The sequence below is a fragment of the Prionailurus viverrinus genome, chromosome E2 (assembly GCF_022837055.1).
Source record: "Prionailurus viverrinus isolate Anna chromosome E2, UM_Priviv_1.0, whole genome shotgun sequence".
Taxonomy (NCBI): domain Eukaryota; kingdom Metazoa; phylum Chordata; class Mammalia; order Carnivora; family Felidae; genus Prionailurus; species Prionailurus viverrinus.
This window is the reverse complement of record NC_062575.1, coordinates 50,807,975-50,822,123: the sequence shown is the minus strand read 5'-3', so window position 1 is coordinate 50,822,123 and position 14,149 is coordinate 50,807,975. Positions and strand designations below refer to the sequence as shown.

At 44.0% G+C, this 14,149-nt stretch overlaps 1 protein-coding gene across 4 annotated transcripts in view; it reads left to right on the top strand.

Annotated features, from left to right (window-relative positions):
- ZNF180 (zinc finger protein 180) overlaps nucleotides 1–12,666 on the top strand; it is a 39,059-nt gene extending 26,393 nt beyond the window's left edge. For 2 of the 4 annotated variants that reach the window (XM_047834617.1, XM_047834615.1), the window contains one exon: nucleotides 11,077–11,413. In XM_047834617.1, the coding sequence (XP_047690573.1) occupies nucleotides 11,077–11,124 (48 nt within the window). In that variant the 3' untranslated portion in view covers nucleotides 11,125–11,413. Of the gene's footprint in view, nucleotides 1–1,314; nucleotides 1,321–5,120; nucleotides 5,132–11,076; nucleotides 11,414–12,557 lie in introns of those variants that run through there. The other 2 variants (XR_007147241.1, XR_007147242.1) reach the window with 2 other exon arrangements.
- The last annotated feature ends 1,483 nt before the right edge of the window (nucleotides 12,667–14,149 follow it).

Genomic DNA, 14,149 nt, shown 5'->3' with positions numbered 1-14,149 from the left:
CTAATGAAAGCAATTCAATAATGAAGGGACCTTGATGTAGTTAAGTATATTGAATTAAGACTGGGACTTATTCAAGCCACAGATACTTATTTTTAGGCCTACCGGACTGGGGTAAACTAAGATATTTATCAATTATTAGGTTAATTTGTGTTAAACTGGTTGAACCGTATTGTTCTGAACTAAATCAAAGTCTGGAATATGGTGAGAGCTGTGAGAATTGGAAATTAATCAACCAGGAACAAATACATTCCCAAGTTAGTGATGACTTATGAGAGGGGGTCTTCACACGAATGTGATAATAATTACCGGGTCTTACCAATTGATTCTTAAAAGGTTGTCAAAGGAGGTGGGAGACCGTTCTTCCCCTTAATTTAGCTTGAGGAAAGGCCAACTGCGAATACGTTCTCTGCCTCAAAGACTATCCTATTTTGATTTTATGGAAAAATTCAAGGAATGGGTGCTATGGAGGATCCTCAAGGAAAGTCCCATCTGATACTTGTTCACCAAGTGGGACATAATCAGCTACCATTAATAGAGTTTCTCGATTTTATAGGCGTTTTTCTTACAAGTATTGTGAAGGTAGGTGTTTCCAGGATTTTCTTAGGATGACAATGAGCAAATAGATTTACTTTTCTACTGTTCTCCTCACCTGTTCTTCATGGGCACAAAATTGCTGCCTCCGACATCACATCTTCGTACAATGAACATCCTAAGCAGGAAGGAAGGGAGAGGCTTTGTTTTTGTCAGGAAGAGAGATCTTCCCCATGATCACCCCAGAACATTTGACCTAAATAGGTAATGTAGCCACCGCTTGCCACAAAGGGGATGAAGAAAATGAGCACCTGATATTTTCAGCCCTGATTATGGAAGGTAGGTGATTTGAGACAACACAAGATAGAAATACGACTGCTCTAATCACCTTACTTCTCAAAGCAACAGAAGCCACTGATAAGTACAGCCATTGTTCTTAATCAGAATGTACCAGAAAATGGCCCTGTGCCCTCCCCTGCCTGCCTCTTCTATTTGAGTTAACCTATTTGCTTCTTTTTATGTGTGTTTCTTCCTAATCTATTCATGGAGAAATACACCCTATTGTTTCCCAAATAAAAGAAAGTGAAATTGGATTTGTCATGGGAAAAGGCAAAGATTTTCAGGAACTTTCTCCATGAGCTCTGGATCTCTTCTTACTGAAAGAATTCATGAAAAGGAAAGGAGTGGTTAGCGCACTCCTCCATTTACATGGAGTGTATAAAACTCTTCCATTTTCAAACCCACATGCACACCATCACTGAGCAAGCAACACCAATTCCAGAGTTTACAGTGATTGGGATCATTGACAATTTGCCTTCAGTGAGCGCTGGAGTCGGCAGGGCAGGTAATATTCACACATTGGACCTTGTACTTGACAGAGCCGAGGAGAGCAAAGCCCATCAACAGGGCTCTGCCTTAGTAGCCAAACGTTTCCAGTTTGGAGGGTAGTCCTGTCTAGAGAAGTGGTGGCATTGTAATTTGAGCAAATTCTAAAACAGGCTCGGTTGGGGTGGTAAAACACAGGTAGCAATTTTTATTCCCATCTTTTCAGAATCGGCGCCTGATGGAAAAACAGGGCCTAGATTTACCCTTTTAAAAACCATAAAACCAGACCAAAGGGAATAACAATTTTCAGACATTAGATAATAAACGGAGCAGGCCTTTGATCCTTAAGAGGAATGATAAGTGAGGCAAGCCCTGTGAGTTCCCTCGTTGACAGTCTGGAGGCAGTTTCTAGACCACAGAGCAGGCAGTTCATGCCCCAAGAGAGCCCAACAGTCTCTCTCAGTTGCGATAAAAAGTGCAGAGAGACCAAGGAGGCTAGAATTTGTGCCTTCAGAGATATGCAGAAGTGTCTTTTGAGTTTTTGAGAACGGACCCAAATATTTGGGAATCAAATAACACGCCTGCAGATAACCCATGCATCAAAGAAGTCACAAGAAAAAGTAGAAAATGTTTTAGACTGAACAAAACTGAAAATGCAACATACCGATATTTGTGGGATGTAGTTAATGCAGTAATTACAGAAAGGTTTATAGCATTAAATTCTGGCATTAGAAAAGAAGAAAGGTCTTGGGGCATATGGGTAGCTCCGTTGGTTACAACTCAGGTCATGATCTCACGGTTCTTGAGTTCAAGCCCTGCACTGGGCTCTGCACTGACAGTGTGGAGGCTGCTAGGATTCTCTCTCTCCTTCTTGTCTGCCCCTACCTCTCTCTTTCTCTCTCTCAAAATAAATAAATAAACTTAAAAAAATAGGAAAGAAGGTCTCAAATAAAACTTCCCCTGCAAGAAACTAGAAAAATTATGCCCAATAAGCAGAAATCAGTGAAATACAAAAATAACAGAAACAGCCAGTGGAACAAAAAACTCTGTTCTTAAGATCAATAAAATTGATAAGCTTGTAGCCAGAATAAAAAGAGAGAAGATACAAATTCCCAATTTTAGAAATGAAAGAGGATATGTGTCTCTCTAGGAATTTGTCCTTTATATAATTAGTTGGCATACAGTTGTTCATAGCATTCTCTTATATCCCTTTTGTATCAGTAAGATCAGTAGTAATATCCCCTCTTTTCTACTTTAGTATTGAAGTCTTGTCTTTTTTTTTTTTTTTCTTATTTGGTCTAGCTAAAGATTTGTACATTTTGCTCATCTTTGCGAAGAACCTACTTTTGGTTTCATTCATTTTCCTCTGATGTTACTCTAGTCTATAGTTCAGTACTATTTGCTCTAATCTCTTATTTCCTCCTAATTGCTTTAATTTGTTCTTATTTCTGTGCCTTTAAGAAAAAGATTAGGTTATTAATTTGAGATTTTTTTTTTTTTGCTTTAATACAGGCATTGCAACCATAAATTTCCCTATAAGTACGCTTCAGCTGCGCCCTGTAAGTTTGGCATGTTGTGTCTTCATTTTCTTTTCTTTTTTTGTTTCAAGTTTTTATTTAAATTCTAGTTAGTTAACATATAGTGTAATGTTAGTTTCAGAAGTAGAATTTAGCGATTCATCACTTACATGCAACACCCAGTGCTCAACACAACAAGTGCCCTCCTTAATACCCATCACTCATTTAACGCATCCCCCCACCCACCACCCCTCCAGCACCCCTCAGTGTGTTCTCTCTAGTTAAGAGTCTGTTTTCTGGGGCGCCTGGGTGGCGCAGTCGGTTAAGCGTCCGGCTACAGCCAGGTCACGATCTCGCGGTCCGTGAGTTCGAGCCCCGCGTCGGGCTCTGGGCTGATGGCTCAGAGCCTGGAGCCTGTTTCCGATTCTGTGTCTCCCTCTCTCTCTGCCCCTCCCCCGTCCATGCTCTGTCTCTCTCTGTCCCAAAAATAAATAAACGTTGAAAAAAAAAAAAGAAAAAAAAAGAGTCTGTTTTCTGGTTTGCTTCTCTCTTTTCCCCCCCTTGTTCATTTGTTTACTTTCTTAAATTCCACCTATGAGTGAAATCATATGGTATGGTATGTCTTTCTCTGACTGATTTATTTCACTTATTGTAACACACTCTAGCTCCATAAACATCGTTGTAAATGGCAAGATTTCATTCTTTTATATGGCTAAGTAATATTCCGTTATATATATATATATATATATATACACACACACACACACACACACACACACACACACACTACATCTTCTTTATCCATCCATCAATTGATAGACACTTGGGCTGTTTCCATAATTTGGCTATTGTTACTAATGCTGTTATAAATATTGGAGTGCATGTGCCTATTTGAATCAGTTTTTGTATGCTTTGGATAAATACCCAGTAGTATAAGGTAGTTCTATTTTGAACTCTTTGGGGGAACTTACATACTGTTTTCCATAGTGGCTGCACCAGTTTGCATTCCTACCAACTGTGCAAGAATGTTCCCCTTTCTCCACATCCTTGCCAACATCTGTTGTTTCTCACGTTGTTAACTTTAGTCATTCTGACAGGTGTGAGGTGATATCTCATTGTAGTTTTTATTTCTTTTTCCATGATGATGAGTGATGTTGAACATCTTTTCATGTGTCTGTTATCCATCTGGATATTTTCTTTGGAAAAGTGTCCATTCATGGCTTCTGCCCATTTTTTAACTGGATTATTTATTTTTTGGGTATTGAGTTTGATAAGTTCTTTATAAATTTTGGATACTAACCCTTTATCATGTATGTCATTTGCAAATATTTTCTAAAATATAGAAATGGAAGGAAAACTTCCAAAATCATTCTTCGAGGCCAGCATTACCTTGATGCCAAAACCAGACAAAGACCTCACTAAAAAAGAATTACAGCCCAATATCCATGATGAACACGGAGGTAAAAATTCTCAACACAATACTAGCAAATCAAATCAAACAGTGCATTAAACGAATCACTCACCATGCTCAAATGGGATTTATTCCTGGGCTGCAAGAGTGGTTAAGTATTCACAAATCAATCAACATGTTACACCACATTAATAGAAGAGAGGATAAGAGCCATATGATCCTCTCAAAAGATGCAGAAAAACCATTTGACAAAGTATGGCATCCATTCTTATATTATAAAAACCCTCAACGAAGTAGGAATGCAGAGGGCATACTTCAACATCATAAAGGCCATATATGAAAGGCCCACAGCTAACATCATCCTCAATGGGGGAAAACAGAGAGCTTTTCATCTACAATCAGGAATAAGACTCTCACCACTGTTATTTAATATAGTGCTGGAAGTCCGGCCCTCAGTAATCCGACAACAAAAAGCAATAAAAGGCATCTATATCAGCAGGGAAGAAGTCAAACTTTCACTATGATTGGAAGAACAGGTATTGTTACCGTGTCTATACTACCCAAAGCCATCTACACATTTAATGCAATCCCTATCAAAATACCGCCAGCATTTTTCACAGAGCTAGAACAGACAACCCTAACATTTGTATGGAACCACAAAAGACCCCGAACAGTCAAAGTGATCTTCAAGAAGAAAAGCAGAGCTGGAGGCATCAGACTTCCTGACTTCAAGTTCTATTACAAAGCTGTAGTGACCAAACTGGCACAATAACCGACACACAGATCAATGGAGCAGAATCGAAAACCCAGAGAGAGGCCTGGGTGGTTCAGTCAAGCATCTGACTCTTCATTTCTGCTCAGGTCATGATCTCATGTTATGAGATCGAGGCCTGCACTGGGCTCCACATTGGGCGTGGAGCCTGCTTAATCCTATCTCTCCCTCTCCCTCTCCCTCTGCCCCATCCCCCATCTCTCAAAAAAAATTTTTTTTTTTTTTATAAAAAAGAATAGCAAACTCAAATGGACCCAGAACTGCATGGTCAATGAATCTTTGACAAAGCAGGAAAGAATATCCATTGGAAAAAAGACAGTCTCTTCAACAAATGTGTTGGGAAAAACTGGACAGCCACATGCAAAAGCATGAACCTGGACCACTTTCTTACACCGTACACAAAAATAAATTCAAAATGGGTGAGAAACCTAAATGTGAGACAGGAAAACATCAAGATCCTAGAGGAGTACACAGGCAGCAACCTCTTTGACCTCAACTAGAGCAGCTTCTTACTCGACATGTCAAAGATAAAACAAAAGCAAAAATAAACTATTTGGACTTCATCAAGATAAAAAGCTTCTTGGGGCGCCTGGGTGGCGCAGTCGGTTAAGCGTCCGACTTCAGCCAGGTCACGATCTCGCGGTCCGTGAGTTCGAGCCCCGCGTCGGGCTCTGAGCTGATGGCTCAGAGCCTGGAGCCTGTTTCCGATTCTGTGTCTCCCTCTCTCTCTGCCCCTCCCCCGTTCATGCTCTGTCTCTCTCTGTCCCAAAAATAAATAAACGTTGAAAAAAAAATTTAAAAAAAAAAGATAAAAAGCTTCTGCACAGCAAAGGAAACAGTTAAGAAAACTAAAAGGCAGCTAACTGAATGGGAGGAGATATTTGCAAATGATGTATCTGATAAAGGATTAGTATCCAAAATCCATAAAGCACTTATCAAACTTAACACCCAAAAAACAAATAATCCAATGTTGTGCTTTCATTTTCATCATTACCAAAACTTTCTAATTTTCTTTGTGATTTAATCTTGATCCATTGATTATAATCTTTGATCTTTGTTCCTACCGTGTTCTAATATGGTTTTTTTTTTTTTATGTTTACTTATTTTTGAGAGAGAGAGAGACAAAGCGTGAGCAGGGGAGGGGCAGAGAAAGAGGGAGACACAGAATCGGAAGCAGGCTCCAGGCTCTGAGCTGTCAGCACAGAGCCCGAGGCAGGGGCTCTAACTCACAGACTGTGAGATCATGACCTGAGCTGAAGTCTGATGCTTAACCGACTGAGCCACCCAGGTGCTCCTCTAATATGTTTTTAAAACACTATTCCTAACCTATGATTCTAAATTGATTTCCCCACCCAATGACTTGGGACCCTGGTGCGTGCATTAGGTACATCTTTAGGACCTGGATGGCTATGTGGACAAGACACAGTTTTCCTCAATATGGGGAGGTGGGAAACCCACCCCGAGTTGTCTATCTGGGATGGGATGGAGAGTCCAGAATCCATTAAGGACTTCAGACTGAGGTCAGAGAGAAAAACAGCTAGACAGGCCCCCTTTTCCATTCAGAGATGCAGGCAGAGAGGTTTTGTTAGACTCTGTGGGCCAAACCTGGGACATGGGAACAAATGGTGGTGGGTGAGGATGTGAAACTGGGGTTGATGGAAGCCCGAGTTAGAGATGTAAGTTCTTGGCGGGCTGGGGCTGTTTGTGTGCTCAGATGTGAATGCATTTGGGAGGGAATGGCATGGGGGATGGCACCATTCTTGGCAGGGTGGGTCCAGGGGCGGACTGCGGTTGTCCAGGGGAAATGACCTCAGTGCAGATGCACCTTCTGCTGTGGGAGAGCCCACAGGATGTTCAGGTGGGTGGAAGTAAGGGGGTGGGAGGAGTGGTAGTTTGTGGGCACAAAATATGTTCCTGGCAGGCATCTGTGATGTCTTTTTCTAAGTAACTGGCCTACAGACCCAGATTGGTGGAGACCCCAGCTCTTGGGTGTAGGTTTTGTATGTCTGAGATGGAATCCCGTATGTAGGTGGAATCTGGTGGTGAAGAGATGGGGTCGGGGAGGCAGGTAGGACCTATGAGGTGTGGCTCTAGGTTAGAACAAGCTTGAAGATAGAGTCAGAGTGTCCCACTGAGTCTGCCTTAGTATACTTCTGTGTTTATTAGGCATGGTGGTTTGGGCTGCTGGATTCAGGGACCTGTTATGGGTGGAGGGCTGCTCCGTGAGTGTTTAGACCAGGAGTCCCTGAATCCAGTGTGAGGCTGCGTCATGCTTGAGCTGAAGACCCTGGGTTGGTGGAGGTGGCGGTTGGTTGCTGCAGATTTTGGTTTCCGACGGGAGTGTGCTCGGAGTTCAAGCCTGGATGTTTCCGCAGGAGGCGAGCTTAGGGACAGGTGTCCTGAGGCCCAAGGCCGTTTAAGAACCAGCTGAGGCGGCAGATCAGAGCCTGGGAGGCGCAGAGCCTCGGCACCACTCGTTGGGGCGCATGCGCATGCGTTGGGCAGAATCTGGGTGGGAATCTCTAGTAGCACGGCTCTCCCGGAAGCGGAAAGAGGGCGCCATCCGGGTGTGGGGGTGTGGCCTCGACTTGCCATCGCGCATGCGCGGCAATGGATGGGAGGCTCCTGGCCGACCTAGACATACCGGAAGCTGGGCAGGTATACCGGAAGTGGGGCGGGTGTACCGTAGTGGGGCAGGTGAACAGGCATTCCTACCTGGAGCTTCATCACTTGGGACTTCCCCTAATGGCATCCCTGGTCCGATCCTTCAGGGCAGGGGGTTCCCCGCTGTCAGCCCAGGGCGTCTGAGCTGCTGGCCTCGTGACCCCGCGTGACACGTTTCAGGGCCGTCCCCAGTTTCTTTTCCCAGCCCGGGTCCCCCTAGGGGGAAATTCCACCTGCGATGCCCTTCGTGTGTCTGGTCACTGGGATGAAATCAGGAGCGCGGAAAGGTGTTTCCATCGCGGCCTCAAGAACGCGGATAATTGCAAACGTCCCTGGGAGACGCGACTGTAGCAGGAAGGTGCGGGGATGCAGGGAGATGGTGACGCTGGGAGCGCAGGTTTGCTGATGGGCAGGGGTGAGGCTGGCCCGTGTTAGGAGTAAAGCAGATTAAAGGTACCATTTAGTGTATGATCGCACCTTTTCCTTTGAACACATCTATGTGCTGTATACATGGGGAAAAGTTGGGAAGAACACACAATATTTGTGTGTGTGTGTGTGTGTGTGTGTGTGTGTACCCACCAGTAGTCTTTACGTCATGGTATTACAGGGGATTTTATGTTTCCATTTTTAAAACATTGTAGTAAAATATACATAATACAAAATTTACCATCTTAACAATTTCTTTCAAATGTTTATTTTTGCGAGAGACAGCTAGTTGGGGAGGGGCAGAGAGAGAGAGAGAGAGAGAGAGAGTGAGTCAGAATCTGAAGCCAGCTCTGCGTTGAGAGCAGAGAGCTTCATGTGGGGCTCGAACCCATGGGCCCTAAGCCGAAGTTGGATGCTTAACCATCTGAGCCCCCCAGGTGCCCCTTAACATTTTTTTTAAGTGTGCAGGTCCGTGGCATTAAGTACATTCACACTGTTGTGCAACCATCACTGTATTTCAGCTTTTTATATTTCTTATTTTTTATAGTGCATTTCCTAAGGTAAGGACTGAAAAAACTTCGTTTCCTAAATCAATTATGCTTTTTTTAATCCGTCAAATAAAATAGACTATGCTTTTCATAACCGTTTTAGTGAATAATTAGGGTATATCTGCCATGTTATTATTCTTAGTGTATAAAGTTTTTGTCCAACTGATGTTTGGAAAGAGTTGGTTCAAAAGATTTCTTTTTAAGTCTTGGTTGATGTTTTTTTTTTTTTTTAATTTTTTAACGTTTATTTATTTTTGAGAGAGAGAGAGCATGAGTGGGGGAGGGTCAGAGAGAGAAGGAGACACAGAATCTGAAACATGCTCCAGGCTCTGAGCTGTCAGCACAGAGCCTGACACGGGGCTCAAACTCACGGACTGCGAGATCATGACCTGAGCCAAAGTCGGACGCTCAACTGACTGAGCCACCCAGGCACCCCTTGGTTAATGAATTTTTTTTTTTAATTTTTTTTTTAACGTTTTTATTTATTTTTGAGACAGAGAGAGACAGAGCATGAACGGGGGAGGGGCAGAGAGAGAGGGAGACACAGAATCGGAAGCAGGCTCCAGGCTCTGAGCCATCAGCCCAGAGCCCGATGCGGGGCTCGAACTCATGGACTGCGAGATCGTGACCTGAGCTGAAGTCGGACGCTTAACCGACTGAGCCACCCAGGCGCCCCAGTTAATGAATTTTTAAGAAACAAAACAGGGACCCCTGGGTGGCTCAGTCAGTTAAGCATCTGACTTTGGTTCCTGTCATGATCTCATGTTTTGTGGGTTCAAGCCCTGCGTTGGGCTCTGTGCTGACAGCTCAGAGCCTGGAACCTGCTTTGGAGTCTGTGTCTCCCTCTCTCCCTGCCCCTTCCCTGCTCGTACTCTGTCTCTCTCTCTCAAAAATAAATAAACATTAAAAAAAGAAACAAACAAAACTTTATCTTGAGATACTTGGAGATTCGCATGTAGCTGTAAGAAATAATAGAGACATCTCCTGGACCCTTTACCCAGTTTTTCTCACTTTGCATCTTGCAGAACTACAATACAGAATCACAGTCAGTGTCTATAGACATTGATAGAATCCTGTGATCATGTGCAGAATCCCAAATTTCACTTGTAATCATTTGTGCTTGGCTGTGTGTGTTTAGTTCTATGCAATTTTATCACCTTCTAGGCTCATGTGTCCACCATCACCACACTCAAGATACAGAGTAGTTCCATCTCCACCAAAATACCCTTTTACGGCCACACCCTCTCCCCCAGTTAGCACCTTGGCAACCCCTAAACTCTTCTCCACTTCTATAATTTTATCATTTCAAGAATTTTTATAAATGGAATACAAAAGGTATGTAGTCTTTTGGGATTGGCTTCTTTTCTCTCAGAATAATTCTCTGGAGATTCATCCAACTTGTTTCTTGTATCATCATTTATTTTTATTGCTAAGTGGTGTCCTATGATTTGGACATACCACAGTTTGTTTAACTCTTCACCCATTGAAGGACATCTGGGTTATTTTTAGTTTTTAGCTATTAAAAAAAAACGGGGTGCCTGGGTGGCTCAGTCAGTTAAGCGTCTGACTCTTGAGTTCAGCTCAGGTCATGATCTCACAGTTTGTGGGTTCAGACCCCACATTGGGCTCTGTGCTCACAGTGTGGAGCCTGCTTGGGATTCTGTCCCCTCTCTCTTTCCCTTCCCTGCTTGCTCTCTCTCTCTCTCTCAAATAAAAATTAAAAAAAAAAAGCTACTATGAACACTTGTGTACAAGTGTTTGTATGAACAAAAGGTTCCATTGTTTTGGGATAAGTCCCAAGAGTGTAGTTGTGTAAGGTGGTTTCATACTTAGTTTTAGAGTAACTTCCAAACTGTTACAAAGTAGTCATAGCATCATGAGGGATGGGATCCCATTTCTCTCCATCCTTGCCAGCACTTGGTGGAGTCACTATTTTTTACTTTTTTTAGTTTGTTAATTCTGATAGATGCAGAGGGATATCTCATTGTGCTTTTAATTTGCATTCCACTAATGATTAATGAAGTTGAATGTGTTTATATGTGCTTATTTGCCATTGTGTACACTTTGGAGAAATGCCTGTTCATCTCTTGCCCATTTTCTTTTTGAAAAAAAATCTTTGTTTACTTATTTTGAGGGAGGGAGGGGCAGTGAGAGAGGGAAAGAGAATCCCAATCAGGCTCCGTGGTGTCAGCGCAGAGCCCGATGTAGGGCTTGATCCCATGAACCATGAGATCATGACTTGAGCCCAAATCAAGAGTTGGATGCTCAACTGACTGAACCACCCAGGCACCCCTCTTGCCCATTTTTCTAATTACTTATTATATTGTTTAGTTTTATACTATTGAGTTTCTTTACATATTCTGTACACTAATCTTTTATCAGATACGTGGTATTGGGGAACATCATCAAAAAGACGTGATTGCTGATTGACCCGCGACCTGGACACAGACACTTGGAGGCTCCTCACCCCCTCCCCTGTCCTCGGAATGTAGGTTCTGCTTGCCTTTCCTCTTACCAGAGGCTGCTCCAAGGATGTAGTCTTGAAATGGTGATGTGGTGTTTGAAAACACCTGCATGGTATATGTGACTAAGCACAGTTAAGTCCTCTTTATAAACTGAAGATTTGGAGGGTGAGTCTGGGGATCCACTCATCTTTCAGTTGCCCATGACAAGCCTCATTTGTAAGTTCCCTTTGCTTCATAAAATTGCCACCTACTAACCAGGAGTGGCCTATCTTTTTCTTTGGTCTCTCCCTGCCCTCCAAGTACTGTAGATGATTTTAGATCACACCAGGGAAGCTCCCAGGAGGGTTGTGAACCAATTGGCAAGAGAGCCAGAAGACAGAGGAGATGGGCCTTGGAAAAGAAGCTTCCATGGGGGAAATCCAGAGTTGGCCATCGACCTCTTTTTGGGGAGGAGTGGCCTGTATGTTAGATAATTGTGGACCATCCTCTGAGTACAGGGATGCCCTGAAAATGCCGGCTGGTGTGCTTGTTGGAGTAATTGTGCATTGTGCTCTGCAGCAAGGAAGTGAGGCATGTGGTGGCCGCAGTGGGCTGGCCTATACTAATGGGCAGTTCGACTGGCTATCGATGCCCAACTGGAGGCTGAGGCTCATGTCAGGAAGTCAGAAGACAAGCTAAGATTAGAAAAGGACACGAGAATGTCCACTAGGCTGATGGCTCTGGGGCTGGCAGACATGATGGGAGTTGAAAGACAATAAGTTAGAGACCTTCTCATGCCCTTTTGCAAAGCTGGGAGGGTGCAAGGAGCTTCAGACAAAGGCAGTGCTTGTGACTAAGTCCAATTGGCAAGCTAAGACATTCAATCCCTGGGAGAATGATGGGAATGAGGAGGAAGAGATTGTGGTGATTGACAGGGAAGTGGATGGAATGCCCCGTGCCGTTGCACCCCTAACACAACAAAAAACAAAAGCAGAGCAACAACAACCCTAAGCAGTGGGACAGCCCCAGTTCAGGAAACATTGATGATGAGAGAATACACTCCAACTGTGCTTATTGATATATATGCCAGTTTCAGCAAAAGGCCAGGGAAGATATCCTGGCATGGTTAGTGGGGCTATAGGATACCAGGGGTGGTGGTGTTTCTCTGACCCAGCAGGAGGCAGAGAAAACGAGCAACATCACCACACACCTTGCCCTCTGGCAGCACCTGTATGGTGCCCAAGAGATGCAAAGTACTCACTTCCTTATAGATTGGATTATTTTATCTTGTAGGGGAGGCTTGGTCCGATGAGGGGTATCTCCCTGGGCATGTAGGAACCTGGAAATCGATAGAGGAGGTACAGCAAATTTTCAGGAATCTGGGAATGAGACAGGTGATCAATGCTTCTGTCTTTTCAGGCCCTTTTCAGACCACGTTCACTGCATGGACCAAAGCCAAGATTCTCCAGTCTGTCCCCAACACTGATATCCATGCCGAGCCCACGTATGAGATGTTTACCATGTTGGGCAATCCATTGCTCAACTGGAGGAAACCGACAGATCCTGGGAACAGACATGGGCTAGAGATAGAGGGGAGCCAGGAAAGCTAAAAGGCTGTCCCAACCTGCTCTCAAGAATCCAGTCAGAATAACCTGGAAGCAAATATAGTGTGACCTCATTGCTGTGGGGACCCTGCCTAAACAGATAGACTGGGTTGGCCTATGGAAAGCCTTAGAACCTGAGTAACAGTTTAGATCTGTCTCATCCACTCCTGTCATCCCTGATGTACCCCCTGTTCCACCAGAGGCCTCAGGGATACATGCCTGTTTGGGATGGGTGTGTCCCTCACCCTGGGTATAAGATGCAGGCCAAGATCGCCTCCAGGTGAGGGCCACTGGAGTGATCAGAGGCCTTATGTTCATTGGTCTTCCAGAAATCCATAAAAGGTGACAGCGTGGGTGGATACTGAAGCTAAATGTACTCTAATATATGGTAAACCTCAGAGGTTTTCTGCCCCTTTCAGTGCCATCAGTAGTCATGGAGGACAGACAGTTATGGTCAGAAAGGTCCTCTTGGACATCTTCTCTGCCCTCCCTGCGACTATGGGGGTTTTTATCTCTCCAATACCAGAGAACATATTGGGCATCGATATTCATCCTACAAGATCAGACTCTGCAAACCTCTGATACCTCCAGGTTAGAGGAATCAAACCCATGCTGAGGAGAAGCACCAACTGGGAACCAGTAAGCCTGCTGTCCTCACATAGGATGGTAAATGTCAAACAATATAAATTTCCTGGGATTATAGGGAAACCATCTAGAGCTACACTACTGCCCATAGTAGTTTCAACAGCCCTGTATGACCAGTAAAAAAGCCAGATGGCTCATGGCAGATGATGATGGACGACTGGAGACTAAATAAGATAGTGCCCAACATTGCCATCATCTTAAACACCTTAGCCACCGTCCTAGGAAGGTATCGTGCTGTGCTAGACTTAGCAAATACCTTTTTCAGTATACCCCTGGCCACTGAGTCACAAGGTCAATTTACCGTCACATAAGAGGAGCAACAATAGACCTTCGAAGCGCTCCTCCAAGGTTACCTGCATAGCCCCACTGTGTGTCATGGGATGGTAGCCCGAGACCTGTCCCTGTTGTCCTTCCCCACATCAATGAGATGGGCCCATGATATTGATGTTGTAATATTAACATAGAAAGAGCTGCCTCTCCTGCCAGGACATCTTGCAGGCTTTGCTGGAGCATCTGTGAGGGAGAGGATAGGCAACGGACCGACAGAAAATTCAAGGCCCAGACACCGCTGTGAAGTTTCTGGGAGTTGTCTTGTTGGGTAAGACCCATGTTGTCCCTGAAGCTGTGATTGATAAGATAGATGCAAGCTTACCCAACCCCCAAGAATATGAAAGAGGTGCAGGCCTTTTTAAGAATGTTAAGGTCTCCGGAGGACTTTTATTCCCCACATGGCACAGTGCCTCTGTCCCTTATATTACCTGA